We start from the raw sequence: 14,676 nt of genomic DNA, 5'->3' as shown, positions 1-14,676 counted from the left end.
CATGAATTAAAGTTTTCAAATATATTTGTGTTCAACAAATTATTGCTTTCAATATATTGAGTCAAAATGACATTTTCAGAGCATAGATATAATCAGGAGAGGTAGAGGAACACATAAGAATTAGTTTCATGTCAATATGAGATCATTTGGTACATCAGATGATTTTAGGTAAAATCGACTAATGTACCAAACGTCAAATTGACATTTAAGGGCATGGATATAATCAAGAGAGATAGACGAACACATAGAAACTAGTTTCATATAAATATAAGGTCATTTAGTCTATCAACCAATTTGATCTAAAATTAATTTTGATTTAAAAAACAAAAATAAAATAAAAAAATAAATCAGTTCGACTGATTTCAAAAATCAGTCAACTGATTTGATTAAAAATTTGACATTTCGATACAGAACCAAATCAATTCGACTGTTCCAAAATATCAATCGATTGATAAGGGTAAAACCAAAAATAGATACATGATTTAGTCATTTTGAAACTTATCTATGTGAAATAAATATTTTGTAAACTTATATACGTGGTTCAATAAAAAGTCATTAATTGAGACATGTTTAGCCCTATTTAAGTAGAAGTTCCTTTGTTAAAGTGCAGATGGGCATGCACCGGGACGCTTCTTCCGTGTTCCCACATGCGAGGGTCGTTTGACCATATAAGATCCAACATGTACTTCTCTTGGACTGGTTCTCGGGATAGTTCCACAGTGATTGAGACACCCTCTTTACCTATCAAATCACCCCAATAACTTATAAAGATTGGATCCACAAGAGCACGCGAAGGACCTGTCCTCATGAGGGAAATTTTCGATTCGGTATGGGACATCCTAAAAGAAAATTGGGATTTAATGATAACATTTTTTCAAAAAGTATTTTTTTATAACGTTTTTAGTAAAAAAGTGTTGTTTATTTTATATTTTTTTCTTAAAAATAACGTTTTTTCACCTAATCAATAAACTTTTTTTTTAATTAAAGATAATATTTTCAAAAACGTTGTTTAGGATCAATTTTTAATATATGTAATAATGATTTTTTAACCAGTAAGGTTGTAAATGAATTAAGCGTTTGTGAACAAATTTAGTATTCGTCTTGGTAAGAGCTTGTTTATGTTCGTTTAATATATATAAGATTAATTAAATAAATAAGCTTGAATAGCTAATTAAATTAAATAAATAAGTTTGAATGCATATGTGTTCAGCTCGTTAACGTTCATGAACAATGTTCATAAATAATATTCACGGACAATATTCATTAATAAAACTCTTTTCAATATGTTAAATAAACAATAGAATAAAATAAAATAAAATAAATTTAAATTATCAAGCTCAATAATTAATTAAATAATTAAATATTTTAAACAATCAAACAAGCTTGAATTAAGAGCTTGATAACATTTAAACCAACCAAGATCAAACCAAGCTCGAACCAAGCTCAAGCCAAGCTTGAATTGAGAGCTTGATAACATCTAAACAAATTAAGCTCAAGTCAAGTTTCAAACAAGTTCATAAAAAATAAACCAAGCCAAATTTGAACACTCATTTCAAAAATTTAATTCATTTTAAGCTCGGCTCAATCTGTTATCTTATCAAACAAATTTAAACAGTAGAAAACTCGACTCGCTCAACTTATTTATAACCCTATTAACAAAAATGCGACCTAACCTCTTCCACTGAAACTTCCCCTCAGTGAAAATTCCACCATACCCTAGCCTTCAAAACTATCTCCACCGAAACTCCATGAAAAATGCATCTCCGCCAAAATCGTTCTCCGCGCCGCCCGCACCTAGCCTCCTCCTCCACTCCTTCGGAAGGAGCTCGAATGCTGCTCAGGAGAGCAACTCAGGCACAACTTCAAGGAATTCATATCCATTCAAAGCAATCGCGAAGAGGAGGGTGGGAATGGGATGAAGCTTGAAGCATATTGCAAGGATAAGACACACTAGATGAGCTCCGCCCAGCTCTGGAGCCCTAATTCTACCGCCAACATTACAACAAGGTCAACGATGATGGAAAAAGCATCATGGATGAGGTACAAAAGAAGAATCTTGAGCGTTATTTTCTCCGATTTGATGTTTTTTTAACAGATAAATAATTTGGTTTTGGTTACAGAGAAATGAAAAGCCGGATCGCATGGAGGAGGAGATCGATTGCTCGAAGTCAAAATGCGACCATTTTGCGGCCGGATTCTTTCCGTTTAAGAGCTCAAAGGAGGCATCGAAGCCCTCAATGACACCGCGTGATCTCTCTCTTTTATCTCTCCCACCGTCAAGGTGTTCCCTTCCCCATCTCTTCAACGGCCGACGAACACTCCGACAGTGGCTCCGGTGCCAAGCACTCCGACAGAGCCCCACCGGCATCCGACGACGCACACCTTAGCTTGCAGTTGCAGCATCCTCCGAGGAAGACGAGGCGGTGCTGGTCGTCAGAACTGCATCGCTGCTTCGTCCTCGCTCTCCAGCAACTCAGTGGTCCTCAAGGTAAGAGTTTTAGATAATTAATGATCAAAAGCTCCATTTTCCCCCCTCTTTCTGCATCAATCAAACAACATCCACCATCTCATCACAAGCTGTTCATGATTCAGTGGCAACTCCAAAGCATATCATAGAACTGATGAACGTCGATAATCTCACCAAGGACGAAGTAAAAAGCCACCTCCAGGTACCTTCCAACCTCTGGATAAATCTTATACATAAATCCAAGATGAGGCATCAATGAATCAAGATCACAGAATCAAGGAGTATAAATAATGGTTGTCTAGATTCATTTACCTTACCAAGATGAAGCTTGAGAATTTCTTGTCGGAACCACATTCTGTTTGACATACTTACACTGGAGGGATTTTCATCCGACTAGATAATTGCTAAGAACCTTTATGACCTTTCAACTTAGCCCTCTCAAGTCTCAATAGTCCACACTGCGTTGAGTTCTGAGACTTTCTTATCTATTAAGAATACAATTATGTTGAACATCGACTATGAATCCAAATACTCTACATATTGGCTACGTCTGCAATATAGAAATGATTTCTCGACTGATATTATAATTTGTTGTTTTACTTGTGCTTCTCTTAGCCTAGGGGGAGGGGTCACCTAACCTTATGTCTTACCTTTCAATTAGCTAATAGGATGGCAAACTAAGTTCATTTCATTGGGGGATGATCAATCTTATTGAAATTGGTGCTTTTGGCTTATCTCTGATTCCATTTTATTGCTGAGAATGTATCAGTAGAGGATCACTTTATCCTGCAGCTCAATATATTTTTGTATTTTATGGTGCATTCTTTTGCAAGAGACTTTGCACATGCACCATGCAAAAATTGATGATCTAGAGGCTTTATTGATTTGGTACGAGGCAAAAGAAACTAGTGATGAAACTGAAGAAACTATGGTGGAAGCTAAGCAAAGCTTGATTAGGAATTGGCACTTGATTTCTATTATCACTGTTTATTGTGTCTTTGCTTTTCAAGACATGGCATACTCTGAGGTAGCATATTTTTCATGAATATGTATTTATCTATTCTTTTTAAAGGTTATCATTCTTGTGATGCACGGAACACATTGTTCTATTAATAAAAGTATGAAGCATACACATGTAATGTTTAATCTGGTTAGAGAAAGAAAACATACTAAGAACACAAAGCATGTTATGTGGAATATATGGCAAACTTTGACAAATATGTAAAATAATGTTACCCTAAATCATGGAACACAATAAATAGAAATTGTTTTAGAGTAAAAAACAATTAGTTCACGTGTCATTTTCTTTTAGAAAAAAATACTTACTCTTCAAAATATAATTCTTCCTAATATTAATTGTGATGTACGATAAATAAGGAGTTAGCATGAGGAAGTTATCATTTTTGTTTCTCAAACTATAGTATGATGCAAATACTAAAACATTTCAGATTTTCTCTTTATGGGTTGTGAGCAGCAACAGATCTAGTGGTTTGAACTTTTCATCTAAAGACATTAGTGAAGTGCTTGCAATCTTAGGTAAATATGTCTATGCATCTAGAACTCTAGAAGGCATTGTAACATGGTCATAATTGATCATTAAATTGAACTGCATGTGCAGTTAACTGTAATGTTCCGCATTAGCTGGAATAGTTGCATCATATTTTGTCAATAACCTAAATATGCTAATTTGTTATTTCAATTTAGAACTTGCATGCCACTTGCTAAAAGTGAGAGTGGTCCATGTAATTATGTTTCTCAAAACAACTATTGGGTGATAGACAGATTTATTCAAAGTTAGTGGTGACTAGTTAAAATAAGAATGCCTTCTTCCCATGTATATTCAACACAAACAATTAGTGTGAGTTAAGATATCACTCCTTTGAGTAATTAGAATCATCCAATTGATGCTCATTTGGTAAACATGGTGATAGGTAGAATAAGACTGTTCAATACTCCTTAGTCGTCAATAGGTAGTAATCTTTTGTATTACCTGCTATGTAATACTAGCATGAGTTATGAAACCCCACCATATTTTCTTAGGGTATCTATTGTTAGATTATTGTCTTTGTTAAATTTGTTCATTGAGTTTAGTGTATTAATTATGTGTGATGTTTCATCTCAATTATAATATAATAATTTTCTTCCTCACAGTGAATATGGAAAGAAATTGAAAGTGAGTTTTTTTTTTTACAAGAAGGATACTCATATATTCCGAGAAGATTCAATATTACCAGAAAGATTCAATCAAAGAATGATTTTTGCTTTTGTATAGACTTAACATAGATCCAAAGTTTGTGGATTATGTTCACATATTTTTCAGTCTGAATTGTATGACACATTTTTGGTTTGACCAGTTGTACTTTCATGGTATTTTAATTAATCAGTTGTACTTTTTGATATTTTAGTTGGTGTTATTTATAAGGGTTTAATTTAGTAATTTGTGGTGTAAATATAATGGACAATAGTTTTGTAAATAGATTTATCTTTTGTTTAAAAAAAATTATATTTTAAAAAAGATAACATTTTTTATTTATTAAAAAAATATTTTTTTGGCTAAAAAAGATAACATTTTTTTAAGTATTGCAAAAGTGTTGTCCTTATACAAAATAACAATACTTTTTAAGTGTTGTCTTTAAACGAACTTTATACAACAGTGCTTTTAACGTTTTTTTAACCACATAGACAATACGTAAAAAGCGTTATTAGGTGGCTCTTCGACTTGACTGGCACGTCTGGTAGTTAAATTAGCGAACGGATCACTAGATTTGGGAATCCAGTTGGGTCTCGTGCAGGGGAGAATGGGCCCGAGTGGTCTGCTGAAGGTCCAGATAGGTGACATCTTTTGCTTGAAATTCTAAGAGGGCCTCCGACTCCGCAAATGATGTCAGTCTCGATGCACCGGATCGATAAACTGGAGACCTCATAGACTCCCCTGTCGAGCTTGGTGCTCTCACCACCGATTAGGAAACCACATCTGTTAGGGTTGTAACCGGAGTCAAAGGTGCTCCTTCCTTGGATTCCTTCTCGGTGAGATCAATGATGGCTGCTCTGTACCTCCAGTTTTGCTGTGGTGAGTTTTATCATCTTGTTCGATGCCTTCATCATTGTATTGGCTTTATAAAATAATATGACTTCACTTAGGTATTAAAATTTAGACTAAAATTAAGATATTATTATTTTCTAAAATTTTTAATCTTAATACAATTAATTTGAAGTTGGTTTATGCCTACGAAGTTATCAAATGATTTAGAAAATGACAAACAAAATTATTATCTGCCGTCGTGTATATATATATATATATATATATAGAAATTTGATATTCTGCGCATCCGCACAGTGCGCGACTGCGCGCGTGCAGGATATCTCTGGTTTTAGTGTTTTTTTTATTTTTTTTTAATTTTTGAATTAAAAAATAATAATTAAAATATTTTTTAAAAATTTTATTTTTAGGGTTCAGGCTTTAGGTTATAGTATCAAAGTTTTTTTTTTTTTAGATTTTACCTCTAGGGTTCAAGCTTTGGATTATAGTATCAAAGCTATTTAGGGTTCAAGCTTTGGGTTATAGTATCAAATCTATTTTTTTTTTAGATTTTACCTCTAGGGTTCAGACTTTGGGTTATAGTATCAAAGCTATTTTTTTTTTAAGATTTTACCCCTAGGGTTTAGACTTCCCAATTGGGTTATAATGTTTAGTAAAAAGAAAAATTAAAAATGAAATAAATTTAAGTATTTATGGAGTATTGTAATGTGTTTAGGAGATATATTTATGTATTAAGAATTTATATAAATAAATATTGATTTTTTTAATTAGAATTTTAAAAAAATAATTGAAAAAAAAAGTCGGATATGCTGCGACAAGTATATATATATATATATATATATATATATATATATATATATATATATATATATATATATATATATATATGTAAAATACGGTAATAAATATTAATTAAATAATAAGGTTAAATAGAGGAATAACCTTAATTGAATTTTTCGAAATTTTTAGAAATTTTCTGAGAATTTTTTGGAAATCGTATGGTATAGGTTACGGAGATAAATATTAGGTTACGGGGATAAATATTAGGTCACGGGAAAGCCTGTTTAGGATATTCCATTTAAGTGAGAAAAAGTTTGATTTTTCTTTTGTTTTTCTTTTTCTTTATTTTCTTTTCTTTTTCCTCGTCGTCGTACCGTGCCCGATCTCCTCCTCTCGATCCCCTCTGCGCAGAACCGCCTTCTCCTCTTCCCCTTTTTCTGCCGCGACGACGAAGCCTCCTACTCTTCCCCAAGCCCGATCCTCTTCCCCTGCTTCCGTGCCCTAGCCCTCTTCTCGGCCCCGTCTCCTTCTCCTCCTCTACTCGTCGCCGCTTCTTCTTTTTTGCTTCTGTTTTCTTCCTCCGATCGTCGAGCAGAGCGGCAGAGCCGCCTTCTCTCAGCCCTAGCGTCGGAGCAGATCCAGCACGCTCTTCTTGAGCGTGCCCTAGAATGGATCCACTGCCCCTCTTCCAATCTGAAACCGTGCCCTAGTTTAGCATCGCCGACGACTACTTTCCTGTCTAGCCGATTGTTGAAGCCACTTCCACAGAGTGCTCAGCGCATCCTTCCCCTGTGTCATAGCGTCGATCCACATCTTGCAGTAGGTACAAGACGATGATCCTCCTCTTATCTTTAGATCTCTTGTGATGATCTCTTATGCCCGCTACTGTCATGGGTGTGGACTGCCGCCAGGGATTCATCGACAAAGAAGGAGGAAAGGGTTGAATTGGAGAACTGGATTTGGAGATCAGCAACTTTCCCTTGCCCAACTACAATTTCCGACAATGGGTTGATACAAGAGCAAACGGAGTTAGGTAAAGATCCTTGTTAACTTCAACAGCAATGTGGATTTAGGTAAATTATTGTTAGAATTCCTAACTAGTTGAATTTGGGATCGTTTTGTAAATGTTAGTGGAGGGTTGAGTGTAGTTGCTTGGTTCCAGCTTTGGACCCAGCCGTTATAGCTCCGGTTGTGAGCAACAGCACGAACGGATTTTTGGGTAAGTTGTGCTATGAAATTATTACATTTAGTATTGGTTTAGGTTAAGTTGTTGTGATTGATTATGTTTATTGCAAATCCTAATTTGAATGGATTAATTAGAATTGATTGAGGAGTTAGATGATCCAATTAGGATTTATAATTGGATTTGGATTTAGGTTAGCTTCTCGGGGATTTTATCTAGCTAATTAACTTATATGTGATTAGCTAAATCTGTATATCATGTATTACAAGACTTTGATTTGAGACGGCGTCTCGACGTGGGGTCTATTTCGGAGATGATCTCCATTTTGAGGCGGATACCTTGACTTATCTTTAGATATTATCATTTGATATGCATAGTAGTTTTTAATAAGTAGTAATGATTATGTTCATATCTGCATCGGTATGTTACTACTAGTTACCTGTTGCATGCTTGTTTTTACTTACCTGTTTTGCATTCATATATGCTTGACTATATATGCTCATAGAGGTAATGACAAACTATGTCTTACGATACACCGGACTAGACATTTACCATATCTGACCTGTGTACCTAGATCTTCGTATTTGATCCTTCTATTTTTGGTACATGTTTTATGGAGGTAGATATGGTCAGGATTTTCATGTTTAGTGTCATGCACCATCTTGCATGATTGCATGCTGAGTAATTGGTAGCCCCATTATTATTGAGCTCATCACCAGTTACATGGATCTGCATACACAATCACTCATGGGTTAGTGGTATATCAGTCAGGGTGTGTGGCAGTTTACTCTGTCAGTGCGTTGTTGGTCCACTCATGGGTAACGTGACGCAGCGTGGTAGCACGTCAGGGATCCCTCCTCTGGATTGTCTCAGGGAGATGAGAGCATTGAGCTCCCCCCACTTATGATTTGGGGTAGGAGGATAGGTGTACTCCGACAGCATCTTGTCCACTCGATCACTCATCAGGAGCAATGATGGCAGAGTACATAGTTGTCTTAGTCTTACCCATTCGGTCTCACCATCGTGTGTAAGATGGCTGACTGGCGTCAGGGGTGACCATGTCATATGCATCATATGCATGATTGCATTTATTGCTTGTGTTTGCTGCATATTGGATAGATGCATCTGATTGACATGCATACAGGGACATGTTATTTACGGTCTAACAACCTTATTATTCTGATAAGAGGTACTGGTGAATACAACTTCTCCTTTTCTTACAGTTTTGCATTTTCCATTACTTTAGGAGACTGTACACATATTTGTTACTATTGGTTATTTCTTACTATGCATGTCAACTTGGTATCCGCTGAGTGTTGGACTCACCCCGTTGATTATATCTATTTCAGTTTGAGGCCGTTAGGAGATTCATGTTGCTAATCCCCACTTCGTGTCGCGACAATTTTCTGCTTACGGACTTGGTTCCTTATTTTTGTGATGATCTACTTGTTGATCTATGTACTTGTGATTGTACTCGAGGATTTTCATTGAGTTTTGGTCTACTACACTTATTTTTCCATTGCGTTGATTTCTCTGTTGTGTTATGCGTTTTTCGTCGTAGTAGTGGAGTAGGGCTTATTTAAATATAAACTGTGTGGTTGTGTCAGCCAGAGGCTGAAATATATAAACTGCGTGGATTGTTAGTTATGTTTGTTATTATTGTTCCGGTCGTGTTGGTCGATGTTTGTGTGGTCTGGAGGGCTTGTAGTAAAGTTTCATATTGTTATCCGTACAAGAGAGATGTTGCCGAAATTTTTTCTGACAGAGACTATCTGAGCATGACAAGATATATATATATATATATATAGTCCACTAAGACAGAAACTTCTGGTCTATTTTTATGGGCCGAGGATGATTTATAATGAAATTATGGTTAAGTTATGGTCATGATTCGATTGTAATTTGTTGTAATTTCTTTTTGGATTCATCTTTTCACCTAAATTATAGTTTGAATTAGAATGAACAAGAGGCTACTTCTCGCTTGACATCTAGCAGCCTGGCCACCGACCCACTATCTGCGGCCTCCAAGTGACCTCCAATCACTCATCTCAATCCAAATTGTAACTTAAATAAAAAAAGAAATTTAAAAAAAATATATAACTAATTATAATCAAATCATCACCACAATTCGATAATTACATTATAGACCACAAAAAAAAAAATCTCACTCCTCCGACACAAATCCGCATATACGTACATTAATACATACATATAATAGTCTATAAGTCCCACGCGTCAAATAATATTTTAATACTATAATAGTTTTCGCTTCTCAGCTCCCCCGCAGGCCTAGCTGGGATGGATGACGAGAGTGTTGGCCTGAGACGGATTGATTGGGACGAACATATTCGTCTTTGGCATCATGGGATGAATGGCTAGAGTGCTTCGCTTTTTGCCACTTGTTCAGTGGTTCCGTTGTCTGCCTCTCCATCGATCTCGACAAGAAGGATGGCCGCGGCAGGTGTCTCCAGTAGCGGAAGCGGCGGATCCCTTTGCGGTCCTCTCCCCCGCCTGGCCCACCGGATCAGTGGCTGACGAACGGAACCTCATCTGGGGCTGCCAGATCTTCACTGTGCTTCTCTACCTCGACCGCGCCACTCCGCCGGAGAGAATCGCTTCCTCCGCCGAAGCCGCCGGGGGCAAGCAGAAGGCGTCTCGGCTCCGCCACGTGGCGGACTGGCAGTGGCGGCCTCCGCTTCGTCCTCTCCCGCCGAAGGGAGCGATTCCTTCGAGTGACCTCCTTCTCGTCCGTGGCTTCATCGAATCCTAACGAAATCTTCCGCTAATTTGTTTTCCTTTTTTTTTGACTTTTTTTATTTCGAACAGGGAAGCAGAATTGAGCTTCGCTGCCAAGTACCCCGCTTTAGTCACCGGATTCTTCTTCTTCATGTGGTAGTGCGTTCTCACTGCCAAGCTTTCCAACTTCCAACTGAAATAAATGGATGGACTACTATTTGTTCCAGTGTACTTATAATTCAAGTTTTTTTTTCTAGGTATTTCTTGAACATGATATTCAACATCATGATTTACAATTACTTTCTCAGACGTCCGCAGTTTATAGAACTTTTTTTCTAAATTGGGCCTGCAATCAAATGATATTGGGCTCTTGGGCTGTCCATCATGTGCTTCCCGATTTATTTTAATAATCGATGAAAAAATTTTATAGAATTGAATCGATCACCTCATGTTAATCAGTGAGACTAACTGTATTTATCATTTTTTTATAATATGATTTGGCCCTACGTTGTAACTTTGCTGCAAACCGACCTGCTTGCTTCTGGTGATGCAGCTTTGTTTCAGTGATCCACTTGCTCGTTGGCCTGTTGTACTGTTTGGTGAGCTGGAGCGTTGGCCTTCCCAAGCGCAACGTAAGTTTCTCCTCCCATTTATGCTTGCATTTGATCGTTTGATAGGTCTTGGAAAAAAGTGTGGTGCAAATACTGTGTTTTTGTTTGTGTGTGAAATTTGCGTGGGTGTTCTGTGGAACGGTGTTCCTACTGTGCAACTGTATCGTGAATTGCAATAAGGTATTTTGGCACGTACACCGTTCAGATCACCCATATTTAAGCACGCATTGTCTAGTAAACCAAATGAATCAATATTTAGTACACTGTTCAGAAAACTTATACTCAGTTGCCACCTTGTGAAACTTGCCTAGCAGGCTATGGCATGGTAGTTGATATAACTTGTTTACTTTTAGCCCATCGACTTGAACCTCTTGATATTGCTCATCCCAGTTGCAGTCTGCCATGCTCTTGGCCGTGTCACTAGCTATGTGTCATTTGATACCGTTGCAGTCTCATTTACTCACACAATCAAAGGTAATCTTGAGCTTTGGCTTCTGGACTGTGCTGAAACTTTTAGGTTTCAAGAATTGTTCCAGTTCAATGCTTCTAAATTGTACTCTGACATTTAATTGTTTTGACGCCAGCTTTGGAACCCTTCTTTAATGCAGCAGCTTCCCAGTTCATACTTGGACAACAAATACCATTTGACGCTCTGGTTATTACTAGCTCCAGTTGTGATTGGTAATTTACTACCCTAGTGCTAGTGTATGTTTATATCAATTGGACATATAAATCAAAGTGCTGCTTAAGTGTGCCCGAGTACTAGTTAAAATAGGTCAGCATCCTCAAGCAATCTTCTGTATACATATTGGAAATGCATATTCTGAGTGTTGGTGCAGCGAGGTCGGTAAGAGGGCACAGTGTCTGTAAACAAAAATAAGAACTTTTTTCTATTTCTCCAACTAAGATTAGTAGCACTATCACAATAATTATAAACTAAAATGAACAACTAATATAATTAAAAGAGGCTAATAGATTTAACTTGGTTACAACGTAGGTGGTTGTTAATCCAAGGTGGTTGCAAAGTTCCATTAGAAATTTCTCCTTCGTATAGGCGGAGAAACCTCTTACAGAAAAAAAAAAGAAAAGCTCATAAAAGACTAGGAAATTGATTACAGTAGTTGTTATAGATTTCCTAGGTCCAGGGATTTTTTTATAACCCTTAGGAAATCTCATCCGAAGTTTGAGGACGCCTCCAAAGGACATGGAAGGTGCCTCCAGCGTGGCGCAGTGGATAAAGTTTTATCCACTGCAAACGGCTAGTTTGACTGGCCAAAGGTACCTTCCATAGCCTTGGAAGGTGCCTTCGTACTGTTCATCGAAGGTGCCTTCCAGCCATGGAAGGCGCCTTCCACAGAAGGCGCGAAGGCGCCTTCAACAATCTTTGAAGGCGCCTCCAGCAGCACTTGCAGCTTCATTTTGCTCCTTTGCTACTGCGATCTCCTGGGTGATTTCGGCCACCGGAATAGGACTCACCCGAATCTAATTTACGGCCTTCTCCTTTAGCAGGCTTCCGCTCTAGCTTCTCATCACTCGAACGTCACGTACTTTCTTCTCGTCCACCGGTGTACTCTTCCGCAGCCCTTTCGCCCCTTGGATGCACCGAGCCTGTCGGCTCCCTTCCCATTCCATCCTTTTCGCTAGCTGCGTCTTCTGCTCGACTTCCTGTGCTCCTAAGCTCTTGCACACTTAGACACGGGGATTAAAATCAAACAGGATATAACCTAACTTGGCTGATCACATCAAAACAACCACGGGGTCTAACAATCTCCCCCTTTTTTATGTACATCAACCTAAGTTCAAGTTAGGGTAAAAAAATAAATAAGTAGTAATAAAAGAATTTGCAAATAAAACATTTTAAGTATAAAGTTTGCAATAAAGAAATTACAACACTAAGTATGAAATAAACTGATTTATCAAAATTCAGACTTATAAAATAGAGTTAGCAAAAATTCAAATTTTTGATAAAATTCTAATTCCCCCTATTCCCCCTAAACTTGTACATATTCCTCCCCATTTGATCACATTAAAAAGAGGGTAAAAAAATTTGAAATTAAGTTTTAGGAAAAAAAAAACTTGAGTTAATAGAACAAGTAAAAGAAATTCCAAACAATTACTAAGTTTGTGAAGATTTTCAAATAATTAAAAAAAATTAAAATATTTTCTTAATTAATTTCACAAGCTTATCAATTTGTCAATTAAATATTTAATTCTATAATCGGCTTCCAAATTGTGGCGAGGCACTAGACCTTCTTGGTTATTGGATCATCAACCACTTCTAGACAAAGCCTTTTAAAGAATTTAAACATTTAATTTTTTCTGAAAGCTTTAAATTAAAAAAAATATTTAATCTAAATAAGATTTTGGAACTCAATATAGATTCCTTCTACTAGGTTAATTAAGAATTTGGAGGGTATATATCTTCTGGGAATTCATCTCAGTTGACCTTGGTGATGTCTAATATACTAATTTAACCTTCCATAAATTCTAAGTTTTGATTTTTGAAAGTTATTTGGTTTCAAGCATGCATCCTTTTTTAAATTATCGATTTGTATTTTTAAATTATCATTTTCTACCTTTAAATTATCTAACTGTCTTTTTAAATCACGTTCTCTTTTTTCAATTTTACTAAATCTTTTTAAAGTGCTTTAATGAGCTAAAAAGAATGCTCGGGTGAAAGAGTACGTGCCTCACTTACCTTATGATCTGATGCTCCCTCTTCATCGCTGCTTTCTTCCGATGATCCTCCCCCTTCATCTATGTTCATCTCCGAGCTGGTCTCATCTTCTACTTAATGGATTGTCGTTAGCGCTAGTCCGGCGTATGGTTCGATTTCAAATTCGGAGGATGACGACTCGTCCCGCGTGGCTTTGAGATTATGTTCGGGTCGAGCTGGCTTCTTATTCTTTTCCTTGTCTTTGTTCTTCAATTTTGGGCAGTCATCTTTGATGTGCCCTTCTTCGTTGCAATTGTAGCATCGGACAGTCCTTCTATTTCGAAGATGCTTTCTTGTCTGTGATTTAAATTTATTAGATTTAATAAATGATCCTGTCTGGAAGCTGAGAAAACGAACCTGCCGGTGTGATGTGTCTGGAAGGTTGACCGCATCCCCATGACGCGGTGGATGATCTGTCCGCTACGTTGACCGAGTCGTCTGGAGTCCTCCTCCGGTCAACTGTACCTGTATCCATCGACCGGGTTGTCCCGGCCTCTGGTACCTCGGTGCTCGAGGCGAATTCCACAAATATATAAATATCCGGATAATAATAGAATATTGAAATAAATGCAAAGAAGGTACGAGAACGTACCCTGGCCCAGGGGGGCGCCCTCGGATGGATCAGTGAGCTGACGGAGTCGTCGTGATCCCGAATAGTAGATAACTGTCCACCAAACACGTAGCTGGCTCCAGTAGCTCGAAGCCGGAAGCGATATAGATCCGCAGGACGGAGCACGGTCCGACTGCATGATAACAATCCGAATAATGAAACACCACACGGCTCGATGGCCGGAAACACAACCGATGTCCGGAAACACTGCACTGGGTCAGATCTGTGCCGCACGCGGCGAGGACAGCGGCTGTACCGCCGTCGGAATCGACGGTCGGGAGACCGGAGGTGCTAGCCGCCAAAGACGGCTGCGGCGGTGGCTACAGCATGAGATGCCGGTAACGGCAGCCTCTGGAGGAGGCACACGGCCGGCGGGAGGCGCTGACCGCCGCCGGAAGTCACGGCCGGCGGAGACATTCACTGCCGACAGTATGGGAGAGGCGTCGATACTCGCTAGGGGCGACGGCGGTGACATCCACGGCCATTGGAGGTGGCCTAGGGCGACGACAATGGTCGCTGGCGGCATTGGCAGC

General features: G+C 38.0%; 1 protein-coding gene and 2 long non-coding RNA genes across 5 annotated transcripts; all 3 read left to right on the top strand.

The window, feature by feature from the left end:
• Window positions 1-1,671: 1,671 nt before the first annotated feature.
• On the top strand, window positions 1,672-4,828 carry LOC122021920. Its single transcript, XR_006122690.1, has 3 exons — window positions 1,672-2,040; window positions 2,121-2,488; window positions 2,593-4,828. It is a non-coding gene; the product is annotated as an uncharacterized LOC122021920 (long non-coding RNA).
• Window positions 4,829-6,525: 1,697 nt separating this feature from the next.
• LOC122021001 lies at window positions 6,526-9,797 on the top strand. 3 transcript variants are annotated; one of them, XR_006122407.1, is made up of 3 exons: window positions 6,631-7,110; window positions 7,199-7,506; window positions 9,747-9,797. It is a non-coding gene; the product is annotated as an uncharacterized LOC122021001 (long non-coding RNA). The 3 variants fall into 3 exon arrangements; XR_006122406.1 differs by lacking the exon at window positions 9,747-9,797 and adding an exon at window positions 8,820-9,113 and having other exon boundaries at window positions 6,632-7,110; XR_006122405.1 differs by lacking the exon at window positions 9,747-9,797 and having other exon boundaries at window positions 6,526-7,110; window positions 7,199-7,553.
• Window positions 9,798-9,841: 44 nt separating this feature from the next.
• Window positions 9,842-11,723, top strand: LOC122019405 (triose phosphate/phosphate translocator, chloroplastic-like). Its single transcript, XM_042576876.1, has 5 exons — window positions 9,842-10,216; window positions 10,297-10,365; window positions 10,760-10,838; window positions 11,208-11,291; window positions 11,402-11,723. Exons 1-5 carry the CDS (start codon window positions 9,842-9,844, stop codon window positions 11,500-11,502), a joined length of 708 nt encoding a protein of 235 aa, XP_042432810.1. The 3' UTR covers window positions 11,503-11,723.
• Window positions 11,724-14,676: the final 2,953 nt, after the last annotated feature.

This window comes from Zingiber officinale, chromosome 9A (assembly GCF_018446385.1).
Source record: "Zingiber officinale cultivar Zhangliang chromosome 9A, Zo_v1.1, whole genome shotgun sequence".
NCBI classification, from domain to species: domain Eukaryota; kingdom Viridiplantae; phylum Streptophyta; class Magnoliopsida; order Zingiberales; family Zingiberaceae; genus Zingiber; species Zingiber officinale.
Note: the sequence above shows the minus strand (reverse complement) of the source record. Positions and strands in the feature narration are given on the sequence as shown.

Coding starts and splice junctions, on each gene's coding strand:
- LOC122019405 (XM_042576876.1), top strand. CDS start 9,842: ATGGCTAGAGTGCTTCGCTTTTTGCCACTTGTTCAGTGGTTCCGTTGT. Junction 10,366..10,759: donor TTCTTCTTCTTCATGTGGTA/GTGCGTTCTCAC, acceptor CTGGTGATGCAG/CTTTGTTTCAGTGATCCACT. Junction 10,839..11,207: donor TTGGCCTTCCCAAGCGCAAC/GTAAGTTTCTCC, acceptor TGCTCATCCCAG/TTGCAGTCTGCCATGCTCTT.